The 23,896-nt window shown below is 50.1% G+C and overlaps 2 protein-coding genes and 1 long non-coding RNA gene across 11 annotated transcripts in view; 2 read left to right on the top strand and 1 right to left on the bottom strand.

The window, feature by feature from the left end:
- The window catches only part of NPM2 (nucleophosmin/nucleoplasmin 2), a 20,115-nt gene extending 7,550 nt beyond the window's left edge, over nt 1–12,565 (top strand). For 3 of the 4 annotated variants that reach the window (XM_082401733.1, XM_082401735.1, XM_082401734.1), the window contains 5 exons: nt 9,705–9,798; nt 10,569–10,741; nt 10,913–10,947; nt 12,194–12,227; nt 12,338–12,565. In XM_082401733.1, coding sequence (XP_082257859.1) covers nt 9,705–9,798; nt 10,569–10,741; nt 10,913–10,947; nt 12,194–12,227; nt 12,338–12,382 — 381 coding nt within the window. In that variant the 3' untranslated portion in view covers nt 12,383–12,565. The remainder of the gene's footprint in view (nt 1–9,704; nt 9,799–10,568; nt 10,742–10,912; nt 10,948–12,193; nt 12,228–12,337) is intronic. The other variant, XM_082401736.1, reaches the window with a different exon arrangement.
- On the bottom strand, nt 8,938–23,896 carry LOC309633229. 6 transcript variants are annotated; one of them, XR_014247392.1, is made up of 8 exons: nt 23,769–23,887; nt 18,462–18,604; nt 16,973–17,054; nt 16,754–16,794; nt 16,552–16,671; nt 13,691–13,818; nt 9,988–10,076; nt 8,938–9,556 (listed from the first exon to the last, which is right to left on the bottom strand). It is a non-coding gene; the product is annotated as an uncharacterized lncRNA (long non-coding RNA). The 6 variants fall into 6 exon arrangements; XR_014247393.1 differs by lacking the exons at nt 16,754–16,794; nt 16,973–17,054; XR_014247389.1 differs by lacking the exons at nt 16,552–16,671; nt 16,754–16,794; nt 16,973–17,054; nt 18,462–18,604 and having other exon boundaries at nt 8,938–9,221; nt 9,445–9,556; nt 23,769–23,896.
- Nucleotides 18,740–23,760, top strand: FGF17 (fibroblast growth factor 17). Its single transcript, XM_082401732.1, has 3 exons — nt 18,740–21,212; nt 21,446–21,552; nt 22,619–23,760. The coding sequence occupies exons 1-3, from the start codon at nt 20,891–20,893 to the stop codon at nt 22,910–22,912; spliced, it is 723 nt and encodes a 240-aa protein (XP_082257858.1). The 5' UTR covers nt 18,740–20,890; the 3' UTR covers nt 22,913–23,760.

Here is a 23,896-nt window from a genome sequence, read left to right as displayed (position 1 = left end):
CCTATATTAAGTTTGAGGATGTTCCCTTCTATTCCTAGTTTGCTGAGATATTTTATCATGAGTGGGTGTTGAATTTTGTCAAAGAATTCTTTTCTGCGTATAGTGAGGTGATTTTTTTCTCCGTTATTTTGTTATGTGGCAAATTACACTCATTGATTTTTTTCAAATTTTAAACCCACTGTGCATTCTTGGTATAAGCCCCATTCGATCATAATGCATTATCTTTTTATATATTGCTGGATTCCATTTGCTACTATTTTATTAAGGATATTTTTGTCTATGTTATGAGCAATATTGGTCTATGGTTTTCTTGTCATGTTTTTGTCTGATTTTAGCATAAGGTGATGCTGGGCCTCATAAAATGAAAAGGAAGATGTTCTCTTCTATTTTCTGGAAGAATTCATGTAAATTTGTTTTGTTTTGTTTTTTTCTTAAATGTTTTGATAGAATTCACCTGTGAAGCAATCTGGTTAACTACAAGTTAAATTTATTTAATGGATATAAGACTATTTGGTTTATTTTGTTTAGAAAGCTTTTGTTTGTGTTTTTTAAGGAATTTTTCTGCTTCATCTAAATTGTCAAGTTTTCTGGCACAAAGTTGTTCATATTATTTCCTAATCCTTTTCTGTATTATCTGTATTAAAGTTTGCTCTTTTGTTCCTGATGTTGGTAATTTGTGTCTTCTCTCCTTTTTACCTGGTCCAGTCTGGCTAGAGGTTTAACGGTTGTACCAATCTTTCTCAAGAACCAGGTTTTGGTTTCATCAGTCTTTCTCTATTGTTTTTCCACTTTTGTATTTAATTGAGCTGTTCTTTATTCCTCTCTTCTGTTTAGTTTGGTTTTAATCTGATCTTTTTCTAGTTTCTTAAGGCATAATCTTACATTATTGATTTTTTAGACCTTTTTCAGATATAAGCATTTCCTGCTGTGATTTCCTTCTAAGCATCTTTCTAGCTTCATCCCACAAATTTTGATAAGTACTATATTCATTTTCATTCAGTTCAAATTATTTTCTGGTTTTATGCTTCAGTCCCTGGGGTACTTAGAAGTATGTTTGCTTTTTAATTTCCAAATAGAGATTTTCTAATTCTTTCTTTAATTGATTTCTATTTTAATTTCATTATGGTCTGAAAATATGCTTTATATGATTTCAGTCTAAACAGTGTTGTGACTTGTTTTATGGCCCATAATATGTTCTATCTTGGTGACTATTTCATTCACACTTGAAGAATGTGTGTTCTCCCATGGTTGGGTGTATTGCTCTATAAATGTCAATTGTATCAAGTTGGTTGATGGTTTTGTTCGAGTCTTCTATATCCTTACTCATTTTCTGTCCACTTGATCTATTAGTCACTGAAAGAGGAATGCTGAAGACCTCAACAATAATTGTGTCTTTGTCTATTTCTCTTTTTAATTATCAGTTTTTGCCCCATGTATTTTAAAACTCTTTTATGAGGTGTATCTTAATAAATCCTGTGTTTCTAGGATTGTTATATCCTTTTGGTTAATTGATCCCTTTATCATTATGAAATGCTCCTCTTTATCCCTGATAAATATTCTGAAGTTTACTTGGAATATAGTCAATCTAGCTCTCTCTTCTTTTTTTTTTTTAATTTATTTATTTTTGGCTGTGTTGGGTCTTTGGTGCTGTGCTCAGGCTTTCTCTAGTTGCGGCAAGCAGGGGCTACTCTTCATTGCAGTGCATGGGCTCCTCATTGCGGTGGCTTCTCTTGTTGTGGAGCATGGGCTCTAGGCGCACAGGCTTCAGTAGTTGCAGCACACAGCCTCAGTAATTGTGGCTCACAGGCTCTAGAGTGCAGGCTCAGTAGTTGTGGCACACGGGCTTAGTTGCTCCACGGCTTGTGGGATCTTCCCAGACCAGGGGTCAAGCCTGTGTCCCCTGCATTGGCAGGCAGATTCTTAACCACTGTGCAACCAGGGAAGTCCTGTCTGGTAATTTTTGAGTGGATGTTAGACATGAATTTTACTATTTGGATGCTGGATATTTTTACAGTTTTATAAGTATTCTTGAATTTTGTTCTGGGATGCAGTGAAGTTACTTAAATACCATTTGATCCTTTTGTGTCTTGTTTTTAAGCAAGACACAAATCCCTTTGTTAGGGATTTAAGCTGAATTTAGTCTAATTTTGCCCCACTACGGTAGCAAGACCTTTCTTAGTATTCCAATAGATGCCCCATAAATTATGAGATTTTCCACTCTGTGAGCTCCAGACACCTTTAGGATGATTCTTTCTCCAGCCTCAGGTAGTTTCTTTGCATGAATGTTCTGATTACTACTTGACTGAATACTCAAGGGGGCCTTCTACAGATCTCTGGAGTGCTGTCTTTGCAGCTTTTTCCTCTCTTGTGAACTCTAGGTGCCTTGGCTTCCCTGGGTTCCAGTTCTATTTCCTAAACTCAGAGAGACCACTAGGCTTTGTCTGGGTTCCCCCTCCCTGCACTGTCCAGGAAGTAAGCTTGGGCAACCATAGGGCTCATCTCATCTCTGTCCCATCTCTCAGAGATCACTGTTCTTCCTTGACTGGTATCCAGTGTCTTGAGAGCTGTTGTTTCCTACACAGGCATACCTGGTTTTATGGTACTTCACAGATATTGCGGGGGTTTTGTTTGTTTGTTCATTTGTTTTTGTTTTTTACAAATGAAGGTTTGTAGCAGCCCTGCATTGTCAGATGATGAATAGCATTTTTAGCAATAAAGTATTTTTAAATTAAGGCATGTACATTTTTTAGACATAATGCTGTTGTACACTTAATAGAGTACAGTATAGTGTAATTATATGCACTAGGAAACCAAAAATTTCATGTGACTCACTTTATTGTGATAATCGCTTTATTGCAGTAGTCTGGAGCTAAGCCTGCAATATCTTTGAGGTATGCCTGTATTATAGTTTTTTAGTTGTGTCAAGCTGGAGAGTAAATTCAGTCCCTGTTACTTACTTGGCCTGAACCAAACATCTCCTGAGTCAATTATGATCATTTATATTTTTCTAGATATTGTTCATGCTATTTGCTAATAATATTTTTCATCATGACTATATCTGTTATTATATTCCTCTTTTTAAAATTCCCAGTAGTGTTTATCATCTTTCCTTTTTTCCCTTCACTTCAATCACTGGATATTAGTCTTTTTCTTTTTTTCAGAGAAAAAGCTTTTGATTTTGTTGATGTTTTCTATTGTTTCCTTATTTTTTATTTTATTAATTTCTCTGGTTATCTGATTTTCTGCTTTCTTTGTTCCTTTTTCTTACTTCCTAAGTTATATATTTAGCCCATTCATTTTCTAGCTTATTTTTTCCAAGTAAGTTCTATTTATTTATTTTGAATACTACACATTTCCCTCTGAAGATGTTTTTAACTGCATCCCTTAATTTGTGATTTGTGGTATTTTCACTTTATCTTATTTTAAATATTTTCTAATTTCCATTATGATTTCTTATTTGATGAATGAGTTACTTCGAATTTTTTAATTCCCAAAGGTATGAGTGGGTTGAGTCATCACCCTTTTTCTTAGTGTAATTGCAACAGAAAATATGGTGTGTGTGTGTGTGTGTGTGTGTGTGTGTATATATATATGTGTGTATGTATGTATATATATATATATATATATATATATATATATATATATATATATATATATATATACCATATCAATTCTTTGGTATTTGTTGAGACTCAATTTGTGGCTTACTACATGGTAGTATTATAGGATTCTATGTGTGTCCATTAAATCAAGTGTATTAATTGTGTTCAAACCTATATATTTTTTGTCTCCTGATGTATCAATTAACAAAAGAAATCTGTTAAAATTTCCTGTTATGATTGTGGATCTTCAGCATCTTCTTATAATTTTGTTTACTTTATATATGTTTATTTTTTAATTGAAAATTGTTTTAGATAATTGTAGATTCATATGCAGCTGTAAGAAATAATACTGAGAGATCCCTGTATGTTTTGCCCAGTTTTCTCCAATGGTAACATTTTGCAAAACTGTAATATAATATCAAAACCAGGATATTGACATTGATACAATGCAGGGATCTGTTTATACAATTTTATCACCTAAGTTCCTATATCCACCACCACAGCCAAGATACTGAACAGTTCCAACACCCCAGGGATCCCTCATGTTGCCCTTTTATAACCACACTCACCTCCCTCCTGCTCCCTCACCTCCCCCTAACCCCTGGCAACCACCAATCTGTCCTCCATTTCTAAAATTTGGTCATTGAAATAGAATCAGACATATGTAACTTTTTTGGAACTGGCTTTTTTTCCTCAGCATAATTCCCTGGAGATTCATTCATTTTACTGCTGACTGGTATTCTGTGGTATAGTTGTACCACAGTTCAACAGTTCATCTGTGGAAAAACTGGGCTGATTCCCATCTGGGGCTCTTACAAATAAAGCTGCTATGAACATTGTGTACAGGTTTTTGCGTAAGCTAAGTTTTCATTTCTCCTGGGATAAATGTCCAGGAGTGCAATTGTTGGGCCATATGGGGGTGGTTACACATTTAGTTTCTTAAACTGCCAGACTGTTCTCTAAAGTGGCTGTACCATTTTGCATTTCTATCAGCAATGCATAAGTGATCAAGTTTCTTTGCGTCCTCATCGACATTTCATGTTGTCACTATCTCTTATTTTAGCCATTCTAATGTGTGTGTAGTGATGTCTCATTGTGCTTTTAGTTTGCATTTTCCTGATGGCTAATGATGTTGAACATCTTTTCATGTGGTTTTTGCCATATGTATGTTCAGTTAAATGTTCATGTCTTTTGCTCATTTTCTAATTGGATTGTTTGTTACTGTTGAATTTTGCTAATTTTTTATATATTCTAGACGCTAGTCCTTTGTCAAATATATGGCTTGCAAATATTTTCTCCCCAGTTTATAACTTGTCTTTTCATCCTCTTCACGTGAGCTTTTACGGAACAAAAGTTTTTAATTTTGATGAGGTCCATTGTATTCTTCCTTTTATGACTTTTGATGTTAAGTCTGAGAACACATTGCCTAGTCTGAGATCATGAGGGTTTTCTATGTTTTTTGTCCAAAAGTCTTATAGTTTTATGTTTTACACTTAAGTCTATGATCCATTTTGAGTTCACTGTTGTATAAGCTATGAGGTTTAGGTGAAGGTTCATTTCTTTGCCTATGGACATCCAATTGCTCCAGCTCCATTTGTTGAAAAAGCTCCATTTAATTGAGTTTGCACCTTTGTCAAAAATCAGTTGCACGTATTTGTGTGTGCCTGTTTCTAGGTCTTCTGTTCTGTTGATCTATGTGTCTATCCCTCTAATATCACACTGTCTTGATTACTGTGGCTATAGTTTTATGTATGTTCAGATTGTGTCGTTGATGCATATAATTTACATGCATGTGTTTAGCTTTCTTGTAAAATTTTTACTTTCCTTGTATAATTGTAAATATCTTCCTTGTCTAATTTTTTTCATTATGTGGTGACCTTCTTTATCCCTAAAATACTTATTGAATTAAAGCCTATATCATCTGATATTAATTTGTTTCCCAGATGTCCCTCAATCTCCATTATTTCTTTATTCTTTAGTAATGGAATTCATGACTTTTAACTGGTCACAAGGCTACTGAGAATAAAAACTATATTCCCTCTAAGTTTGGCATAACCATGAAGTTCTGGCCAGTGCGATGTAAGCAGAAGTGGGATCTACAACATCTGCAAAGTGTCCTTAAAGAGAGATCATGTGACCACTTTTTTGCCCCTTCCTGGAGTGTAGATGTGATGACTAGAACAAGAGCAGCCATCCTGGGCGAGGTGGGAGCCGTATATTGAGAATGGTAGAGCAACACGGTGCAAAGAGCCTGGATCCCTGGTGATTGAGGAGTGGTATACCCACAGCTTATGTGTGGACTCAGTTTATGTGACAAAGAAGTGAGCTTCTACCTGTGTAAGCCACTGTTACGGAGTTTTCTGTCACTTATTCCCAAACCTAATCCTAACAAACACTACTAGCTTCATTTTTTAGGGACTTTATTTTTTAAGAGCAGTTTTAGGTTTACAATAAAATCAAGAGGAAGGTACAGAGATTTCCCATATACCACCTACCCCTACACATACATAGCCTCTCCCATTATCAACATCACTCACTAGATAGTACAACTAGCTTCATTTTCATTTTAGTCATGTGTGGCTGCCATAACAGAGACCCAACTACAGGGGCTTAAGATTTATTTCTGTCTTGCATAGAAGAAGTCCAGAGATGGGCAGTCCAGAGCTGATGAGATGGCTCCATTGTCACCAAAGACCAAGTCTCCTCGTACCTTTCTCCTGTCTTTAATGCAGAGCTGCCATCCTCAAGATCACCTTACAGTCCAGGAAGGCTGCTGCAGCTCCAGCCCTCACTTCTACAATTAATGTAATAGGAAAGAAGCAGCAAGGGAAGACCACAGGGACTTCTCTTAGTTCTCTGTCCACCTTTTAAGGAGTCTTCCCACAAGTACCACCTTCCAAATTCTGCTTACAGCTCATTGATCCAGAAATTAGTAACGTAGTCACAACTGCAAAGGAAACTGAGGAATGCATTTTATGGCTGGGTACAGTATTTCAGTAATATCAGGGTGCTGTTATTACGGAAGGAAAGAATGGCTATTGGATAAGCAACTGGAAGCCTCTGCTGCACCTGGTATGTATATTTCCATCTCTTCACTCCAGCATTTCTCTGTCCTTACAAGGTTTCTTAGAAGCAGTATGTAGCTAGACCTTGTTTTAATCTATCCAGCCAGTATAGTCTGTTTATATTGATTGTGACTTGCTAATATACTTGGATTTACTTGTAGCATGTACTTTGTGCTTCTATTTTCCTTGCCTTTAAAATTTTTTGGTTTCTTTTTTCTAGTTTTCCTGTCCGTTATTAGATTGATTAAAGTTTCTTTTCCCCTTTTCTCTTCTGCTGGTTTAGAAGCTATAGAATCTCATTCTAATCTTTATTTGTTCTCCTTAATTTTTTAACAATCATGCATGATCAAAGTTGAAAATTAATGTTTTCTTCCTCCCAAACCAGGGGGTTCTAATTACTTTCATTTTAACATACATATTGTCATCATGTAGCATTTTAGCTCCAACTTGTTTTAAACTAGCTCAACACTAGTCATGACTAGTGTTGTTTTATTTTACAGCAATGTTTACTTAGGTCTTTATTTTTACCAATTTTTTTGCTCATCACTGCTTCTTGCACCTACTTCTTCTCAATTTAATTGCCATCTTTTTGAACATCCTTTTGTAGACCTGGGAGTAGTAAACTTACTTGGGCTTTGCTCAGAAGTATCTTTCTTTTACCCTCATTCCTTCACGATAGTTTGGCTGTGTATATACTTATAGGTAAGAGGTCTGATTCCTGACCTCTTTCTGATTCCTGATGTTCCTGTTGAAATCCTCAGTCTGTCTGGTTATTGTTCCTTTTTTGGAAATCTGTCCTCTCTGGTTGATTTTAAGCTCATCTCTTTGTTCTCATCTGTCATTTCACCATAGTATGTTCAGGTATGGATTTATTTTTATTTATCTGTTCAGGGCTGAGGTTTCCTGCATATGAGGTTCTGTCTTGGATCATTTCTGGAGAACTCTTGGTCATTATCACTTGGAACACTGACTCCATTCTCTCCAGTCCCTACCTCTGATTGGATGCATGTTGGACCTTCTCACCTGTCCTCCACGTCCAGCTTCTCTCTCATATTTTGTTCATTTCTCTCTGTGCTTCATACTGGGTAATTTCTTCCCAGCACTTCTCCAATTTACTGATTCTTCCTTCAGCTGCTTCACTCTGCTTTTTAACCATTTGTTCAGTTTATTTCAATGCTAATGTTTTTGATGTCTAGAAGCTGCCTTTGGTTCTTTTTATTTTTTGTATTATCTTGTTCTTATTATTTTGATTCCTACTTGTATATTTATTTGATCTTCATCAAACATTTCATGTTGTTTAGGTTGTTATTCTCTTATCTCAGGTTCCTGGTTGTACATTTTGTTTTGTTCTGCTGCCAGACTCTAGCAGGGTTGTTTCTTGTGTGTTTTGTAATTTTAGGTGGTGAGCTCCTCTTCTGGTTTGGTTTGGTTCTGTTTTCTGAAAGAATTCTGTGTGAAAAGAACTCAGAGTGTCCCTAGAGACCGGTTTTGTGTTTGCATCTGCCATTTGCCCCAGGAATATTACAAGCCTGGGATTTTATACAGATCTCTTGGCTTGGCAGTGCCCACTGAGTAAATTCAGACTTGCTATAAGTGAGAGGTACAACCACAGCTGTTAGCTTCTCACAGGAGACTCTGTTATCTCACCCACACGTTCTTGTTTCTCTCCTTTGATGGTGGGTCCTTTCTAGTTAGGTGGCTTAGGGTCCTTCAGTCCCCTCTCCTCAACCCTCACCATGGGGCTTTTTACTGAGATGTAGCCCTTTGAAGGTCCCCTCCCCAAGGGTTTGTCTCCTGTCCACATGAGTGTCACAACGCAAAGTCCTTGCTGTTTTCAAGGACGTCCTCCCTTCAGCTGTGGCATCAGCCTCTGCACAGGCTGCTCTTCTTTCTGATGCACAGGGACCCTTCTTTCTATCTTAGCATTCAACCAAGCAGTAAAAACACTGAATTACATTTTATCCAGCATTTCTAGGTGTTTGTGATCAGTTTTCACTTATCTGCTTCCTCTCTGAACCAGAAACTCTAAGTTAATCTCTCTAAGCCTCAGTTTCCTCCTCTGTAAAATAACAACACCTCCTTTGTGGGCTTCTTGTGAAGATTTAAATGAGATAAAGCAGGTAAAATGTGTAGCATGGGGCCTGGCACATGGTAAGAACTCAAGAAATTTAAGTATCATCATTGTTACTCTAGAAAATTTGCAAAGTTTGGAAAAGTATAAAGAAGATAAATGTGGTACTGTCCACTGAAAATTATGGTTAGCACTGTAATATATTTCTAACCTTTATTCCTATGAATATTGAATATTCACACATTACTTATAAGACAATAGGAAGACTGTAATACAGCTTTGCATCTGCTTTTCTCATTTGATCAGTGCCTTAGTCGGCTTGGGCTGACATAACAAAATACCATGGTTTAAACAACAGACATTTCTTTCTCACAGTTCTGGAGGCTAGAAGTCTGAGATCAGGGTGCCAGCACGGTTGGGTTTTGGTAAGGGCCCTCCTCCTGGCTTGCAGATGGCTACCTTCTTTTTGTGTCCTCACGTGGCCTAGAGAGAAGGCAAACTGTCTGGTCTCGTCTTCTAAGCGCACTAATCCCATCACAAGGGCCCCACCCTCGTGACCTCATCTAACCCTAGTTATGGTCCCAAAGGCTCCATCCCCAGATACCAGCACATTGGAGGTTAGGGGCTTCAACGTAAGAATTTGAGGGGACACAGTTCAGTCCATAGCTATCAGACTATTTAACGGCTGCCCCTCAGCTTGGAGTACCATCTGTGATCTTGGCAGGAATGAGATTATCAGATCCATGTTCTTCTCTGACAGAGTCCACCTCAGCAGGAAGGTCCAGGGGTCTGAGAGTGCAGAGAGGTCCAGGGAAGCCCTGAAGCGTGTGTGGTTGAGGGGAGGGAATAAACTGAGTATTTCTGCCTGAAGCCAGCCCCCACCACCACCACCCCCGGCCAGGTACCAGGCCCGAGTGGCCTGTCCTCTCTGCTCCTGCCCCTACCCCCTACCCCCTACCCCTGCAGGTCGTCCTGGCGGGATTGGAGCTTTCTCCTCCTGTCACGTTCCAGCTCCGGGCTGGCTCTGGACCCGTGTTCCTCTGTGGCCAGGAACGTTATGGTAAGTCCAAGCTTGGACCCGAGAAAGGTCTGCAGGTACAGTGCTCAGCACAGGGCCAAGGACATAATAGGTACTCAAACACGTGAGGGATTCTTGAATTATTAGAGAAGATCCCCAAAGGCAACAGAATCACCAGCAGCCTGGACCAGAAGGCCATGGGCACGGGTCCTAGCCCCAGTTCTCCTTTACCTCTCCGCCACGTCCTCTGTGGGCTGCAGCCCTCCGGCCATAACACGGGGGTGGGGGTATACTTGGTTCCATCTTCAAGTATATTCCTCCTAGTTGTGAGGAATAAATGGCATATTCAGAAAAAGCACTTAACATAATAACGCCTGGCACCAGAGCACATTCGAAACATTACCTGCTATGACGTATGTAGCTGTAGCAGTAACATGGACCCTGGCAAGTCGCTGTGCTTTTGACAGCCCTTTAACTGCCTTCTTCTCTGTCCAGTGGTGCCTCTTCCATCAGGGTTCTCTCCTGCTCCAAACCCCGGGCAGGTTCCACCGAGGCCTGAGTTCCTCGGCTGCTGTGTCCCCACCCTCTCCCTCCTTCCCCTCACACTCTCCTTCCCAGTGTGCATCCCCCTCCGGCCCGGCCAGAGCTGCAGCTTACCACTTCCCCTGCCCTCCTGCTACGGCCTCAGCCCTCACCGCTCCCCCCCCCACACCAGCCGCACTTTGGGCAGGTAGATCTGGGAAGGGGAGCCGGGCAGAGACCCTCGGGCTCAGAGGCCCTGCTTCCCTCCCACACCATCGCTGACACTTCAGACCAATCCTGGGAGGAAGAGGAGGGGGAGGAGGAGGACCTGGAGGAGGAGGAAGAGGAGGAGGAAGAGGAAGAAGATGATGATGACGAAGACATAGATGTGTCCCTGGAGAAGGAGACCCCTGTCAAACAAGTCAAGAGGCTGGCGCCCCAGAAGCACACAAGCGTTGCCAAGGTGAGGGAGGGACGCCCCCCAACCCCACAAAGGCTCCTCAGAAACCTGGACCAGGCCTCCCCAGTTGAGTGCGCTGAGGCCCGGGGCAACACCTGCCAGGTGCCCGGCGGGAGTCTGCTCTGCCCCTGGGCCTTGCCAGAACTCCCAATAATGCTTGTGTTTGGTTTCCAGAAAAAAAAGGTGGAAAAAGAGGAGGTGGCAGTGAGGTAACTCTTTCCATCTATTAAATTAGCCAAAATCTTTTAGTTGAGGTACATCGTGCTTGAAAGAGGGTGATGCACATGTGTGTGCAGGTGTGTGGTACACGGAGACACAGGTGCACAGGTGTGCTGCCACTGTCGGTTGGCAGTCTTTTTGAAAAGCATTTAACAGTTCTTATCTTCTGACTTCATCCCACTTATGGCAGTTCCTTCCAAAGAATCCCATCCAAGATATGGGGGAAATATATGCACTAAGAAACTTATCACTGCATTATTCAAATAATAGTATAAAATGGAAGCATTGTAAATGTCCATCAATATACCAGTTGCTTAAACTATGTCATGTCTTCTCAGTGGCATGTGACATAATGCCCATGAAGAATATAGCAAACTGGAAAGTGTTTCTAGAATTCAAAGAGCAGGATATTAAATTATTTTCATTTTAATATTTATTTATTTAATTTTTGGCTGCATCGGGTCTTAGTTGCGGCACGTGGGATCTTGGTTGGGATCTTCGTTGAGGTGCGCAGGCTCTCTAGGTGTGGCCCGTGTGCTCAGTAGTTGCCACGCACGGGCTTACTTAGCCCACGGCATGTGGGATCTTAGTTCCCCAACCAGGGATCACGTCCCCTGCATTGGAAGGTGGATTCTTAACCACTGGACCACCAGGGAAGTCCCAAATTATTTTCATTTTATTTCACAACCAAAAAAGTTCTGAAGGGAAACAAAATGTTAATATTAGTAGGAGGTAAAGAAAATTATAAGCAATTTATTCTCTTTGCTATATTTTGTGCAATGACTTTTATGATAAGAAACATTTGTGTCTTATACACAAATAAAGGAAAGCAGGTAGAAGCTTAAGAAGAAAAAACATCTTGCTTAAAAGGAGAGTCAGGAACTTCCCTGGCGGTCCAGTGGTTAAGACTCTGGGCTTCCCCTGCAGGGGCCACGTGTTCAATCCCTGGTCGGCGAACTAAGATCCCGCATGCCGCGTGGTGCGGCCAATAAATAAATAAATAATTTTAATTTAAAAATTTAATAATTAAAAAAATAAAAGAGAGTCAGAGTGGTCCCTGGCAGGTGACAGGCGGAGAGGCAAACCTCTCCAGGTCACAGCCCCCTGCTTCCCGGAAGTGCCCAGGGCCCAGCTCTGCAGCCTGGGCAGTAGTAGGAGGGCCCAGGGCTACTGGCATCAGACTGAGCTCTCTCTTTCCCACATCCCCACTCCTTGCCCAATCCCAACCCATTTCAGATACCATCCTAAAGACAGGAGCCCTGTGGGAAAGGTGAGTACTGATGAGAAGGGGCTGGTCCTCCTGGGGGAGGAGGGATGGTCTCTGGGAAGGTGCCAGGATGGGGAGCGGGTGGGACACTGGAGCAACCCCTTCTCTCACAGGCCAAAACCACACCCAGACCTAAAAAGCCAGGATTCAAGAAATGAGGAGCCAGGAGTGGCCTGACCGCAGTGACCGAGGGAGGGCCCGTGAGACCACCGTGCTGAGTCTGAATGTGATGGACGTGTTGGGGGCGACACAAGAGCTCCTCACCCCAACTCTCGGTTGCAGCAGGACCTGGAGGGAAAAGCCCCGACCTCAGACCCACAATAAAGTTTGCTTTGCTAGGACCTTGTTGCAGCTGTCTCTCCCTTCCCCAGGAGCTGTCCTTGCCGGCTGCAGTGAGCCCGTGAGCCCGGCAGAGGGCAGCCGTGTGCCAGCACACCCTGGCCTGCCTGCCTGCCAGCCAGCCAGCTGTGTTCGGCTCTTTATCTCCCTCTCCCCCCCGACCCCCCCCCCCGCCCCGGCACCACCCCCCCATCCCCAGCTTTGGGGGATGGACCAAGTGTCTCAGCCCCTTTCCCAGCTTCGACCTTCAGCCCTCAGGCCTAAGGGAGGGAGCTAGAGCTGGGGTGGGTCTTCCTGCGTCCACACTCCCTTCTGGCAGGGCCTGGCTCTCCAGATACAGAACTGAAGGGTGACAGCTGCCCGCCGCCCCTACCAGGAAGGGACCAGCCTGAGGGTCTGCATCTCAAGGGCCGGGCCTAGTCCTGCTGTCCCAGGCTTGCGTCCTGTTAGGGGTGAGCTGCTCACAGGGACGTCACTGGTGTGATCTGTGTCAGGCAGGAGCCCAGAGGCCTGCACCTTCAAGGACACCTCCCAAGTGGGGAGACAGGCAGGCTTCCTGGAGGCTATAAAGTATCTCTTCCAGGAGGTGGGCAGGTGAACACTTTCAACTCCTGGGCTAGCGTTCCCCAAGGGCAGCAGTCAGAGCCATAGGAACAGGGTTCAGTAAATTGCCGGGGTGAGGCCAAGAGAATTGGAAGGGGGGTGAATGACCCATCGTGTGGCTCTGGCCTTCTGCCCCCTCCCAGCCTGCAGAGCCACTTTGAAGCTGGGTTCACCCACGGTGACATGCAGGTGGCCGCCCCCCTCGGGGTCTACTTGCAGGGCCTCTGCTGGGCTTCTCCCTGCCCCTAACCAGCACCCGCACTGGCCAGGCCTGAAGTGCGCCAGTGGGGAACTGGCCCTGCCCTCTCTCCCCAGGACCCCCAGATATGGGTCCCAGAAAGTTGGAGGTCTCTGAACACCTGCATGGGAAGGGCAGCAGGCAGGCTTGAGTCTCCCCATTCAGCTTCTCTTGACGCCAGAAGAGGCAGAGGAGGGCAGGGCTGGCATTCTTGCTTCTGCTTTCTACACCCCACAACGCAGATGTGGGCTTTGTCCCACCCTCTAACAAAGGAGAACATGCTGACCTCAGTCACCCAGAGTGACAAGGGACATCAGGTCTGGTTCCAGGTAAGCAGCTGGCATTGACCATGGCTTCATGCCACTGCGATACAGGGTAGGCAAGACAAATTCCTCCCTTCAAGTCACCTACAGTCTAGTGGAAACACAGGAGCCAACAATATAATTTCAATTACTATCCAGCGCTTTGGAGGAAGTAAAACAGGCTAATTTCCAGGGTGGGGAAGTTCTGGTGGGTTTTTTTGGCGGGGTGGGGGTTTGGCCACGACACATGGCTTGTGGGATCTTAGGTCCCCAATCAGGGATCAAACCCACACCCCCAGCAGTGGAAGTGCAGAGTCCTAACCACTGGACCACCAGGGAAGTCCCGGGAAGTACTGTTTAGTTGGATCTGAGAAGGTCCCTCAGAGGAGACGATTGACAAGAAGGGAGTGGGGGCTACACGTGGAGCTGGCAGAAGGACACTCCTAGGAGCAGGAACAGAGGGTGCAAAGGGCCTGAGGCAGAACAGGCACGGAGGTTTGGACAGAAAGAAGGCTGATGTGATTGCAGTGATAACGCTGAGAGCTGGGCGCTGCTCTAAGTGCCTTCCATGGATTCACACCTTTAATCCTCACAACCATGCCTAGAGGTGGGTGTTATCAGCCCCATTTCTCAGATGTGGAAAGTGAGGCACAGAGAGGTTAAACAACTTGCCCCCCAAGGGTCACACAGCCAGGATTCACACCCACGTAGTCTGGCACCAGGGCCCTGTTTTTAACCACTCTGTGGGTGACAGGGGGACGTGGAAGTTTGAGGGTGCCAGAAAGCCTCAAACTGAGAGTGGGAGTTAGAACTGAGTCCACGGTATAACTGGAGCCCAGGAAGGGCAGCTCCGGAGCCAAGTTATAGCAAAGCCCGTGTTGTCGCAGGTACTAATCCGCTCCGCCAGCCCCAGGCAAGCGCCCCTGTTCTCTGGCTCCGCTGCAGGACTGCACAGAAGGGCACTCAACAGCTAGACGTCTGACAATTTGATTTCCACGTGCCGGCAGGCGGTGGGGATCAGATAGCAAAGGTGGGGGGGGGTCTGTCTGCATTGCTACAGTGCTCTTCGCCCTTCACCCTTCCCCAGCCCTAGCCCTTCTGTTTGTCAACAGGAAAAGGGTGGGCTGGGGTCAAAGCAGGTGGTGACAAGTGGCCGGCGTGCAGGTGGACTCTGGGTCTGCACAAGCTGGGCTGCGAGGAGCAGGCGTGAGACGCCCCCTTTGGTGGGGGTGTTGAACTTGGCACTATGGGATGGGATTAACCACCACGGCCTTGGCTACTCCTCACCCCCCTTATCACCTCCTGCCACCCGCCCATAAATGGTAATGAACCCTACCCTTCTCCCCCCACCGCCCCCCTCCCCCGCTCCCAGGTCCCTCTGGTGAGGGGAGAAAGTCAAAGTTTAGGTAAACTGAGGCTGGACCACGTAAGAGGGTCTCTACCCCTCTCCTTCATTCTTGTGGCACTTGACGCTTTTCACGAAGTGTCCTTCCTCTCAGTTGACAAGATGACAGTTTTGGCAGCATCAGTAGTGGCCATTTCCTTTTTATAAATTAGGAGGCTGAGACCAGAGAGGTGAAGGGACTTGCCACAGGTCACATAGCCTGTAAGGGCCGGGGTCAGGGAATGGGGATAAAATTCAGAGTCTGGGACTGGAACACTCCCCACTTGGGGCCCACCACCGGCCTTCCCATGGGGGTAAAGGAGCAAACGGAGCCAGAAAGCCAGGCCTGCAGCTGCAGAATGGGAAGGGACGAAGAGCAGAAAGGCTACCCAGCTGTGCCCCAGAGCCCCCTGGCACCAGCCCCCTGTCTGAGCCCCAAGGCCAAGCTTGACTGTGGGCATCTGTTACCATGGAGACCCAGGCTGGGCTGGGGGCTGGCCAGTGACAGCAGGCCCTTCCCCCACTGATAGGAACCAGGTTCTCCAGCTCAGAGACCTTGGGCCCAGATGGAACTCCCCACACCTGCCTCTCCTCACTGCCTTCCGTCCCCCAGCTGACCCCTCCACCCCTGAACCCCAGGCCTGAGCTGTCTCCTCCACGCCTCTCCGCTCTTACCTGTGACTCCTGGGGATTGAGGTCCGGAGGAGATAGCTTTTAATACCCTACCAGGGAGCTAGGAGCTGGTGAGCATGTGGGCATGAGGACAAGGTCTTCCCAGAGAACAGAGACAGAACCAGCACCGATCACAGTGGAGAGGCAGATTCCAGATGTTTCCATGGAAGAGGGAGAGTTTAAATGGGGCCCCAAATGGTGGTGCGAATGTGGAAAATGGAAACGATCAGGAGGATCATTGGTACCTTGTTCCAACTATGCTGCTAACCAGCTGTGAGACCCTCTCTGGACCTCACTGGCGAATGAGGAGGCTGGACCAGATGAAGAATCTCTAAGATTCCCTTCCAGTTTTGACATTCTTTCCAACTGATTCCAACCCGGGACACCCCTAGTTACAAAGGTCAGGGCCGGAGCCGACACTGCATTCCCCAGGCCAGCTCAGGCTCAACTCACCCTTGAGCCCCCAGCGGGGCACCTGGGGCGGAGCTGGGAGCCAAGTGTGGAGCTTGACCGGCCGGCTGGAGGTGTCCCTGCTTGTCGGTGGGTGGGGAGGGGTGGCAGACAACTTTGTGGATTGATCTAGCTCAGGAAGGTGAGAAGGAGGCCTGGAGGTGAGAGTTTCGCCCTCCCACTCATCTCTTTAGGTAAATAAATCCACAGCCAGCATTTCCCCTTCTCTTCCCATCCTGGAGGCACTGAGACCTCCAGGGAGCCCAGAGCTGAGGTGTGAGCTTCCCTCAGAGATTCCCCCCTAAGCACTAGCCCCCTTCCACAGTCACCATCAGCCACCTTCTGCGGGGAAGGAACCGTGCAGAGTCCCTGGTCATCAGCTTCCAGGACCAGGAATATTGGGACATCATGGGTGGGTGCTATGCTGGGCCCGGGAGGCACGGGCACAGTAGAAGGAATCTGTGTGGGAGAGAAAGAGCATGGACTTTGGAAACTTGGCTACGCCATTCACTAGTTGGGTGATCCTGAGCAAACGACCTACCGGTGTGCCTCAGTTTCCTCCTCTGCAGAATGGGGCGATATCTGGTGTGGTACAGAGCAGTGTGGGACCAGAAGTTAGAAAAAGAGGCCGCTGGGCACTTCATCCCAGACCGCTGCTGAGAGGGCGCAGGGAGGAGGCCCTGGGCTCCTCCCAGCTCCTGGAGGTTCTAGGGATGGCTGCTGTCGTGGGGGGATGACAAGTGAGGCCCAGAACGTGTACCTTTGACTTCTGCCTCAGTGCGGCCATCTCACTGGGTCCTCCAACATCCCGAGGCACTACTGTGCCCATCTCTCAGAGGAACCTGCCAAGGCCCAGAGGAAAGCGGCTGGTGCCAATGCACCCGCTCTCCTCGATGCCATGGGGTCCTTCTACAGCCCCACCTGCACCTGCCTCCCTACCCCTGGTCCCCAAGCTGTGGCACCCACTGTTTGCTGCCCGTCGGGACAGCCTTAACCCCTCCTTCCCGGTGGCCGGACAGCAGACGGGGGAGCAAGGGATGACAGGCAGTGGAAGCTCCGCTGCTAGCCGAGCCCACCTCCTGCCCCCTGGAGGGAGGCTCCTCCTTTAAAGGCTGCTGCTGGGAATTTCCACCCCCAGACCCAGACCCAGCGACCCCAGGCCTGGAATGATACCTGCAGCTCACCCTTGGGGAGGTGGGGCAGGAGAAGCTTGCCCTGAGAAGGGAGGAGGGGCCCTGCCGTCAGGGTCCGTGAGGGTCAGTAAGAACGCAGGAGCCAGCCTCTGGGTCTAGAAGCCTCCAGCAGCTCCATCCTCTGCGCTGGGGTAGCCCAGAGAGAGGCTGACAGCACCCCCCCCCCGACCCCCGCCAGCAGCTGCTTTGCAGTCTCACTGGCCAGGAAGGTGGACTCCTCACACCTCAGTCTCCCAATTACGCCCTCCTCGCCCCCTCACCCTCCTCCCTTCTCTCCTCTCTCCTCCTCCTCCTCCCCTCTCTCTCCTCTCCCCACTGAAAACCTGTGGCTTGGAGAGACCTTGGCTTCTCTGGGACTCTGCCCCCAGGGACTGCCCACATCTGCTCCTGACTTTGGGGGCAGGAGGGCAACGGCCCCAAGAAATCTCTCCGGCGATGGGAGCCGCCCGCCTGCTGCCCAACCTCACGCTGTAAGTGCGCTACCTCTCGGACTGCCGTCTTGTTGCCATTTCCAGCCTCGGGGGCAGACCCAATCTTCCTGGGACTCGCACACGGACCGCGTGGGGCAGGGGTGGGTGCCTGGTGCGCCCCGGGGACTGGCTGCTGGCACCCACACCCGGCCCGCCTCGTCTCCCACACAGGTGCCTGCAGCTGCTGATTCTCTGCTGTCAAACTCAGGTAGGCGGGCGCCCCCCACTAGCTCTTCCCCGTTTCTCCCACCCTACCGATGGGGGCGGTCAGTCTCCTTTCGGTGGACAGAGGCAGATCCTGGCTTCTCCCTGGGTCCAAAACTCTGAGGTTTGTGTGGGGCGGCGTGGGATGGGGTAGGAGAAGGGGCTACAGCAGGTTGGGGGATTGATGGAAGTTTTTATTACAGCCCTCCTTCTGACACCCCTCCCGTGTTGCCCTGGGGTCTCTTCTGCTCCCTCCATCCCTCCACACTGTGTTCCCCCCAAGGCTAAGCGCATGGGGCAGCCAAGCCTGAGGGATGGAGCCCGGGAGTGGTCGGAAGAGGGCGGAGGTGATGGCTCAGGTGAGGCTTGTACTTGCAAGTACCTGAAAGGACAGGTTTCCACGCAAAACCGCCTGTGTGTTCCACTCATCACCCCACTCCCACCAACACGGAGGTCCTGTGGGTCGCGGTCCTGGGTGATCGCGTGGGCAGTTAGAATGCCCGGCCAGGGTGGGCGACTCCTTACCTACAGGGCAATGAGGTCAAGCCCGAAGAGGTTTGTATGGGATGAGATTCAGGGTTTGCTTCTCCACACCCCCCACCCCAAGTCAGCGCCCGCCCCCCGCCCCAGCCTCAGCCCCCTATGTGAGGCTCGGTCCCTTTTTGTGATCCTCCATAAAAGTGCAGCTATTAAAATGCACTGGTCCAGAACCGCTCTGGGGAGAGATCCCTTGGCTTTCCCAGGCCAGAGGCCCGCTTCTCTTCATATCCAGTGGGGACTTTTTTTGAAGGTAAATGCCTTTTCTCTGGGAGAGGGAAAGGGGCTGCCTTTGAAGCAGTGGGGGGGTGGGAGAGAGAGGGAGAGACAACCCCCCCTTTCCTTCCCCCTTTTGCTCTAGCCCCCGTTCCAGGCCTTTTGCTTCACACATCCACGGAGAGCAAGAAGAAAGCCCCCAGCCTGGCCGGGAGGGGTCTGGGGGTGGGCCCAACCTGTTCTGGAGGGGGAATTAGCACAATGGTGCGGCTGGCCGGCGTTTATGGCCTGGCTGAGGCCCCATTCAGGACCCGGGGAAGGTGGCAAAGCTGTCCTTTCCCCCTTGAAGTGCCCCCTCGCCCCCCTCGGAGGGGGGGCCAGCAGGCCGGACCGCAGCCATGCTTGAGGGGCCGTCTGACAAGCAGCTGTCTGCGGCAGTGGAAGGGGAGGTCCCCCTGCAGCGGGAACATGAAAGGGACAGGCAAGGTCCCGCGGGGAGAGCGACTTGTGGGCTGTGGGCTGGGGGGGGGCGTGGGACTGCTTTTGTGCAGGGCTTGAAGGGGGACGAGTAGAGGAGGGAGCTTCGGGGGGGCCCTCTCTGCTCCCGACCTGGAACAGACAGCCAGAAGGAGGCTGCCCGCCAAGAGGGGCGGAGGGCCTGAACCTGGGCCAGGAGGCTCGGGGGGCTGGGGACAGGCCGGACCCCACCCCCTGGCAGGGAGGCAGGTCCCCCACCCAAAATGCTGGCCTCAGGTTTTCCTAGGGCGGGATGTGGGGTGGGCAGACCCTGCCCTCATAGGCTGGGAATCCTGGCTGTGGATGAGCTGGGGTCGGACCTGGGCAGTGGCACCCAGGAAGGGTTAACCCTAAGCAGGTTCCGCTGACAGCCTGGAGCTGCTCCCTCACCTCCCCCCTCCTCAAAGCTGATACTTCCCACCCCTCCCTCCAGGAGAGAGAGGCCCCTCACAGATGCTGGTCTGGGTCTAGCTCTGTCCAGATGGTTGCGATTGGGCCTGGGATAAAGGCGGACTTAGGGATTTGGGGCAGGGAAAGGCTGTCCCAGCACAGGCCAGCAGGATCCAGGTGGAGAGAGAAACTTTTTAGTGCTAGAGCTGAGGCTGTCACCAGCATCTGGGAAACGTCATCCCGGTTTGCACCTTGCTGGAGAGAGAGGGCAGGAAGTGGTCTGTTTCTCTCCTACTCAGCATTGCAGATGGGTAAGGAGACACCAGGCCCGGAGAAGGTACTCGTCCTGGCTTTGTACCGCGTGCGGGTGGAAACGTCCCCTCTCCACTCCCCGGGAAGCAGTGGGCGGTGGCATCACCCCCGACTGGCCACGAGCCTCTGTTACACTGTGGCACATGCAGGTGGCCTCACAGGGCAGCCACTGGGCCACCACTGAGGGCACCTCTCAGCACCGCCTCCACCGCCCTCCGCTAAGGAGGCGCCTCACCCCTAGAGGGGGAGGAGCGTTGGAAGTGGCACTGGCTTCTCTGAGGGCCCTGAGCACCCAGGGGGAGCGGAAGGGGAGACGGGCGTGAGCTCAGGAGTCCTTCGTTAGTGCTCTAAAGAAATGCTTCCAGGGGCTCTGCAGGAGCCTACAGAGAAGGGTCTTAGAGCCCCCAAAAAGGTCTCCAGCGACTCTAACAGACCAGCTGCTGTGTGTGCACGTATGTGTGTGCGTGAGTGTGCACACATGTGTGTGTGTGCATGTGCTGGGCGTGGGCTCCTTCGAGGCCAGTGCGGAGGACTGGGGAGACATCTGGTCACCCTGGCTAACAGAGCCAAGCCCCTGGAGTTTTGGAGAGGAGACAAGCTCCCGTCCTAGAGGCAGGACAGGCGTCTGTCACTAATCAGCTGTGCGGCCCTGTGCACTTCCTCCCTAGACCATGGGGATTAGATACCAGCAGCCTGAATGTTCCTTCCAGCTCCCAGAGTCGTGATTCCAGAGCTGTATCACCAAGTATCCCCTGAGCTGGGCAGCTACCAGTCCTGTGCTCCAGGGCAGACGAGGAGCCGAGTCACGATGACTGGCTCACACACTGGCCTGGGAAGGTCATGGCCAGATGCCCCCTGCACCTCTACTTCTCAGGGCAAATGACCTGCCCCACCACACTCGCCTCCGCACCCCTCCCCCGGATGGACCTGCGGTGGTGTCACCCAAAGCAAATTGACACTATTTTTCCCTTGGTAACCGCAAAGGGGGAGAATCACCCGTCTCCTAATTTTAACCAGTACGTGAGGGACCAGGGTGCCATGACTGACCAGCTGAGCCGGCGGCAGATCCGCGAGTACCAGCTCTACAGCCGGACCAGCGGCAAGCACGTGCAGGTCACTGGGCGTCGCATCTCCGCCACCGCTGAGGACGGCAACAAGTTTGGTGAGGCCCAGCCCTCACCGGAGGCCACCCACACCCCTGCCCAGCCTTGCTTGGTCCATCCCCAGACGGGTCAGGGTGGAGGCTGCAGGGGGAGAGCAGGGAGAAGCCTCTAGCAGGAGAGGCCCCGAGGGCCCCCCACCCGAATTCAGAGGGCAGGCTGGTAGGGGTTCCCTGACACCCCTGGGCCAGCAGCCCGGAGGGACAGAGGTCTTTCTCCCCCGCCCCCCCCACAGCCAAGCTCATAGTGGAGACAGACACCTTCGGAAGCCGGGTCCGCATCAAGGGAGCTGAGAGCGAGAAATACATCTGTATGAACAAGAAGGGCAAGCTCATCGGGAAGGTGAGGCCTGGAGGGCAGGGAGTAATGAACGAATCCGTCTTCCCGGGGGAATCCGTCTTCCCGGGGTCGGGGCATGCAGGGCCCCAACAGCATCTCACCGCCCTCTGCTGGACCCCACCCAGGGCTCTGACTTCTCCTGCTCTCACCCCACCACTCGGCCTCTCTCTGGCCTCTCCAGTCCCTGTGGGTCTAGAAGCCCTCTGAGGACGCTGGCTGATCCATAAGAATCCTTGGCTCTGATGTATGAGGTGCTTTCCCAGCATCAATGAGTAAGAATTTTAGCACCTACATCATGTCACAGCCTCTGTGTTGAGGGCTAAGGCCTGATCAGGGTTGAGAGGCCAGAAGCCACGCCCCCTCAGGTCAGTGGGGTCCCCGGGCTCCAAGTAACAAGATTCGTGCTAACTGCCTACTAGTGTAACCACTAGTTACACTCTCTATAATGGTGGGTCCAGAGTTGCTGTGCAGGGAGAATTCCATTTCCTTTGGCATCAGCCAATCCTGGCTTCTGATTCTGGCCGTTTTCAAATATTTGCTTATTTTTGTCAAACCTCAGGCTTCTCATCTGTAAAATGGGCATGGTGTCAAGATTATCTATAGAGCCAGATGGGTGGCTGCCTGGCTCTTTACACAGTTGGTGTTCTACAAACGTTTTAACCTTCTTTCCATCAGACTGTCACATCCCTCCCCTCTACCCAGCAACACCATTCACGCAGACCAAGGAACGTTCTCGTATATACGAGTGCCCACTGGGTATGCACTGAACCGCACAGTCACCTTGATCTTTATGAAACAGCTGGGTAAACTGAGGCTCAGCCTGGCTAAATACCTTGCTCAAGGCGTACAACTTCCAAATGACAAGGCTGTATTTAAGTTCAGATCTGACTCCAACAAAGCTTGTTCCTTACCCCCACCTTTGCCTCTCCAACAAGGGTGCCCACCTCACCGGGCAGGAATTCTTGGGCTCACAGCCCCTGTCGCTCCCTCCTCGGTCCTAAAACATAGGTCCATAAGGCAGACTAGCCAGGCAGGGTAGGCGGACAAACTCCCCTTCCTTCCCCTGCAGCCCAGCGGAAAGAGCAAAGACTGCGTGTTCACAGAGATCGTGCTGGAGAACAACTACACAGCGTTCCAGAACGCCCGGCACGAGGGCTGGTTCATGGCCTTCACGCGGCAGGGCCGGCCCCGCCAGGCCTCCCGCAGCCGCCAGAACCAGCGAGAGGCTCACTTCATCAAGCGCCTCTACCAGGGCCAGCTGCCCTTCCCCAACCACGCCGAGAGGCAGAAGCAGTTCGAGTTTGTGGGCTCAGCCCCCACCCGCCGGACCAAGCGCACTCGGAGGCCACAGCCCCTGACATAGTCAGGAACCCCCCCGGGGGGGCAGCCGCCCCTCACTCACGGGCCTTCCCATCCCCTTCCCTTCCTAATTCAAAGACTGGGCTGGGGTGGAGGCAGGGGAGCCAGAGCCCCCAAGGAGGATGCTGAGGACCACCGAGCATCAGAGCCCCCCCCCCCCGGAAAGGCGCAGGACTGCCACTAACCAGGGCTGGCTCCTCAGGGCCCCACCCTGGCGTGGCCCCCTGGGGGCGGGGCAGGCCCTCCAGAAGGGGAAGGTAGAATAACCCGAGGTCAGGCTCCCCTGAACCGAGTGGGCAAAGTCAGCGGATTCAAGGCTCTGCAGACACGGTCTGGAGGTGGCTCTCCTCGAATTCTGCTCCCCCTGTCTCCCTCAGTCTGCCCCCCAGCCTCCAAATTCCTCCTGGCCAGACTGTAGGAAGGGACTTTTGTTTTGGTTTCAGGAAGAAAAAGAGGGAGAAAAAAAAAAAAAGAGGGCTGGCCATTCTTCACATTCCACTACCCAGGCCTGCACCCTCTCCCACAACTCCCAGCCCCAGAATAAAACCATTTTCCTGCAAACGGGTTATCTGAAGCGGGGGTGGGGAACAACTACAAAGCTGAACTGGGGACAAACTTGCTCCTCCGAGAGAAGAGGAGGCCGCCGCGCAGGCCCGGGGGTGCCGTGGCAGGTGGAGGCCAGGCCGGGCCCCGCACGTCCCCGCAGGGGCAGGGGACAAGGGGGCAGGAGCAGCGGCAAGGGATGGCCCCGCAGGCCCCGCAGGCCCCGCACCTCCGCCCCGCGGGAGGCTGGCGGCCCGGGGCGCGCCCCTCCTCCGCGGGCTCAGGTTTCCTGGCTGGCACCGCGCGTCCCGTGCTACCTGCTGGGGCGCAGAAACCCCAATCCTGGGGCCGGTCCGAGCCTCCGGGGCCGGGGTCGCTGGCCGGGCGGCCGCGGGCGCTGCAGCGTCCTCGCCGGGAGCCAGATTACTTTTTTCCGGTGAGGAGG

The sequence above is a fragment of the Balaenoptera borealis genome, assembly GCF_965194805.1.
Source record: "Balaenoptera borealis genome assembly, chromosome: 8".
NCBI lineage: Eukaryota > Metazoa > Chordata > Mammalia > Artiodactyla > Balaenopteridae > Balaenoptera > Balaenoptera borealis.
The sequence above is the reverse complement of the archived record's forward strand: the minus strand, read 5'-3'. Positions and strand labels throughout refer to the sequence as shown.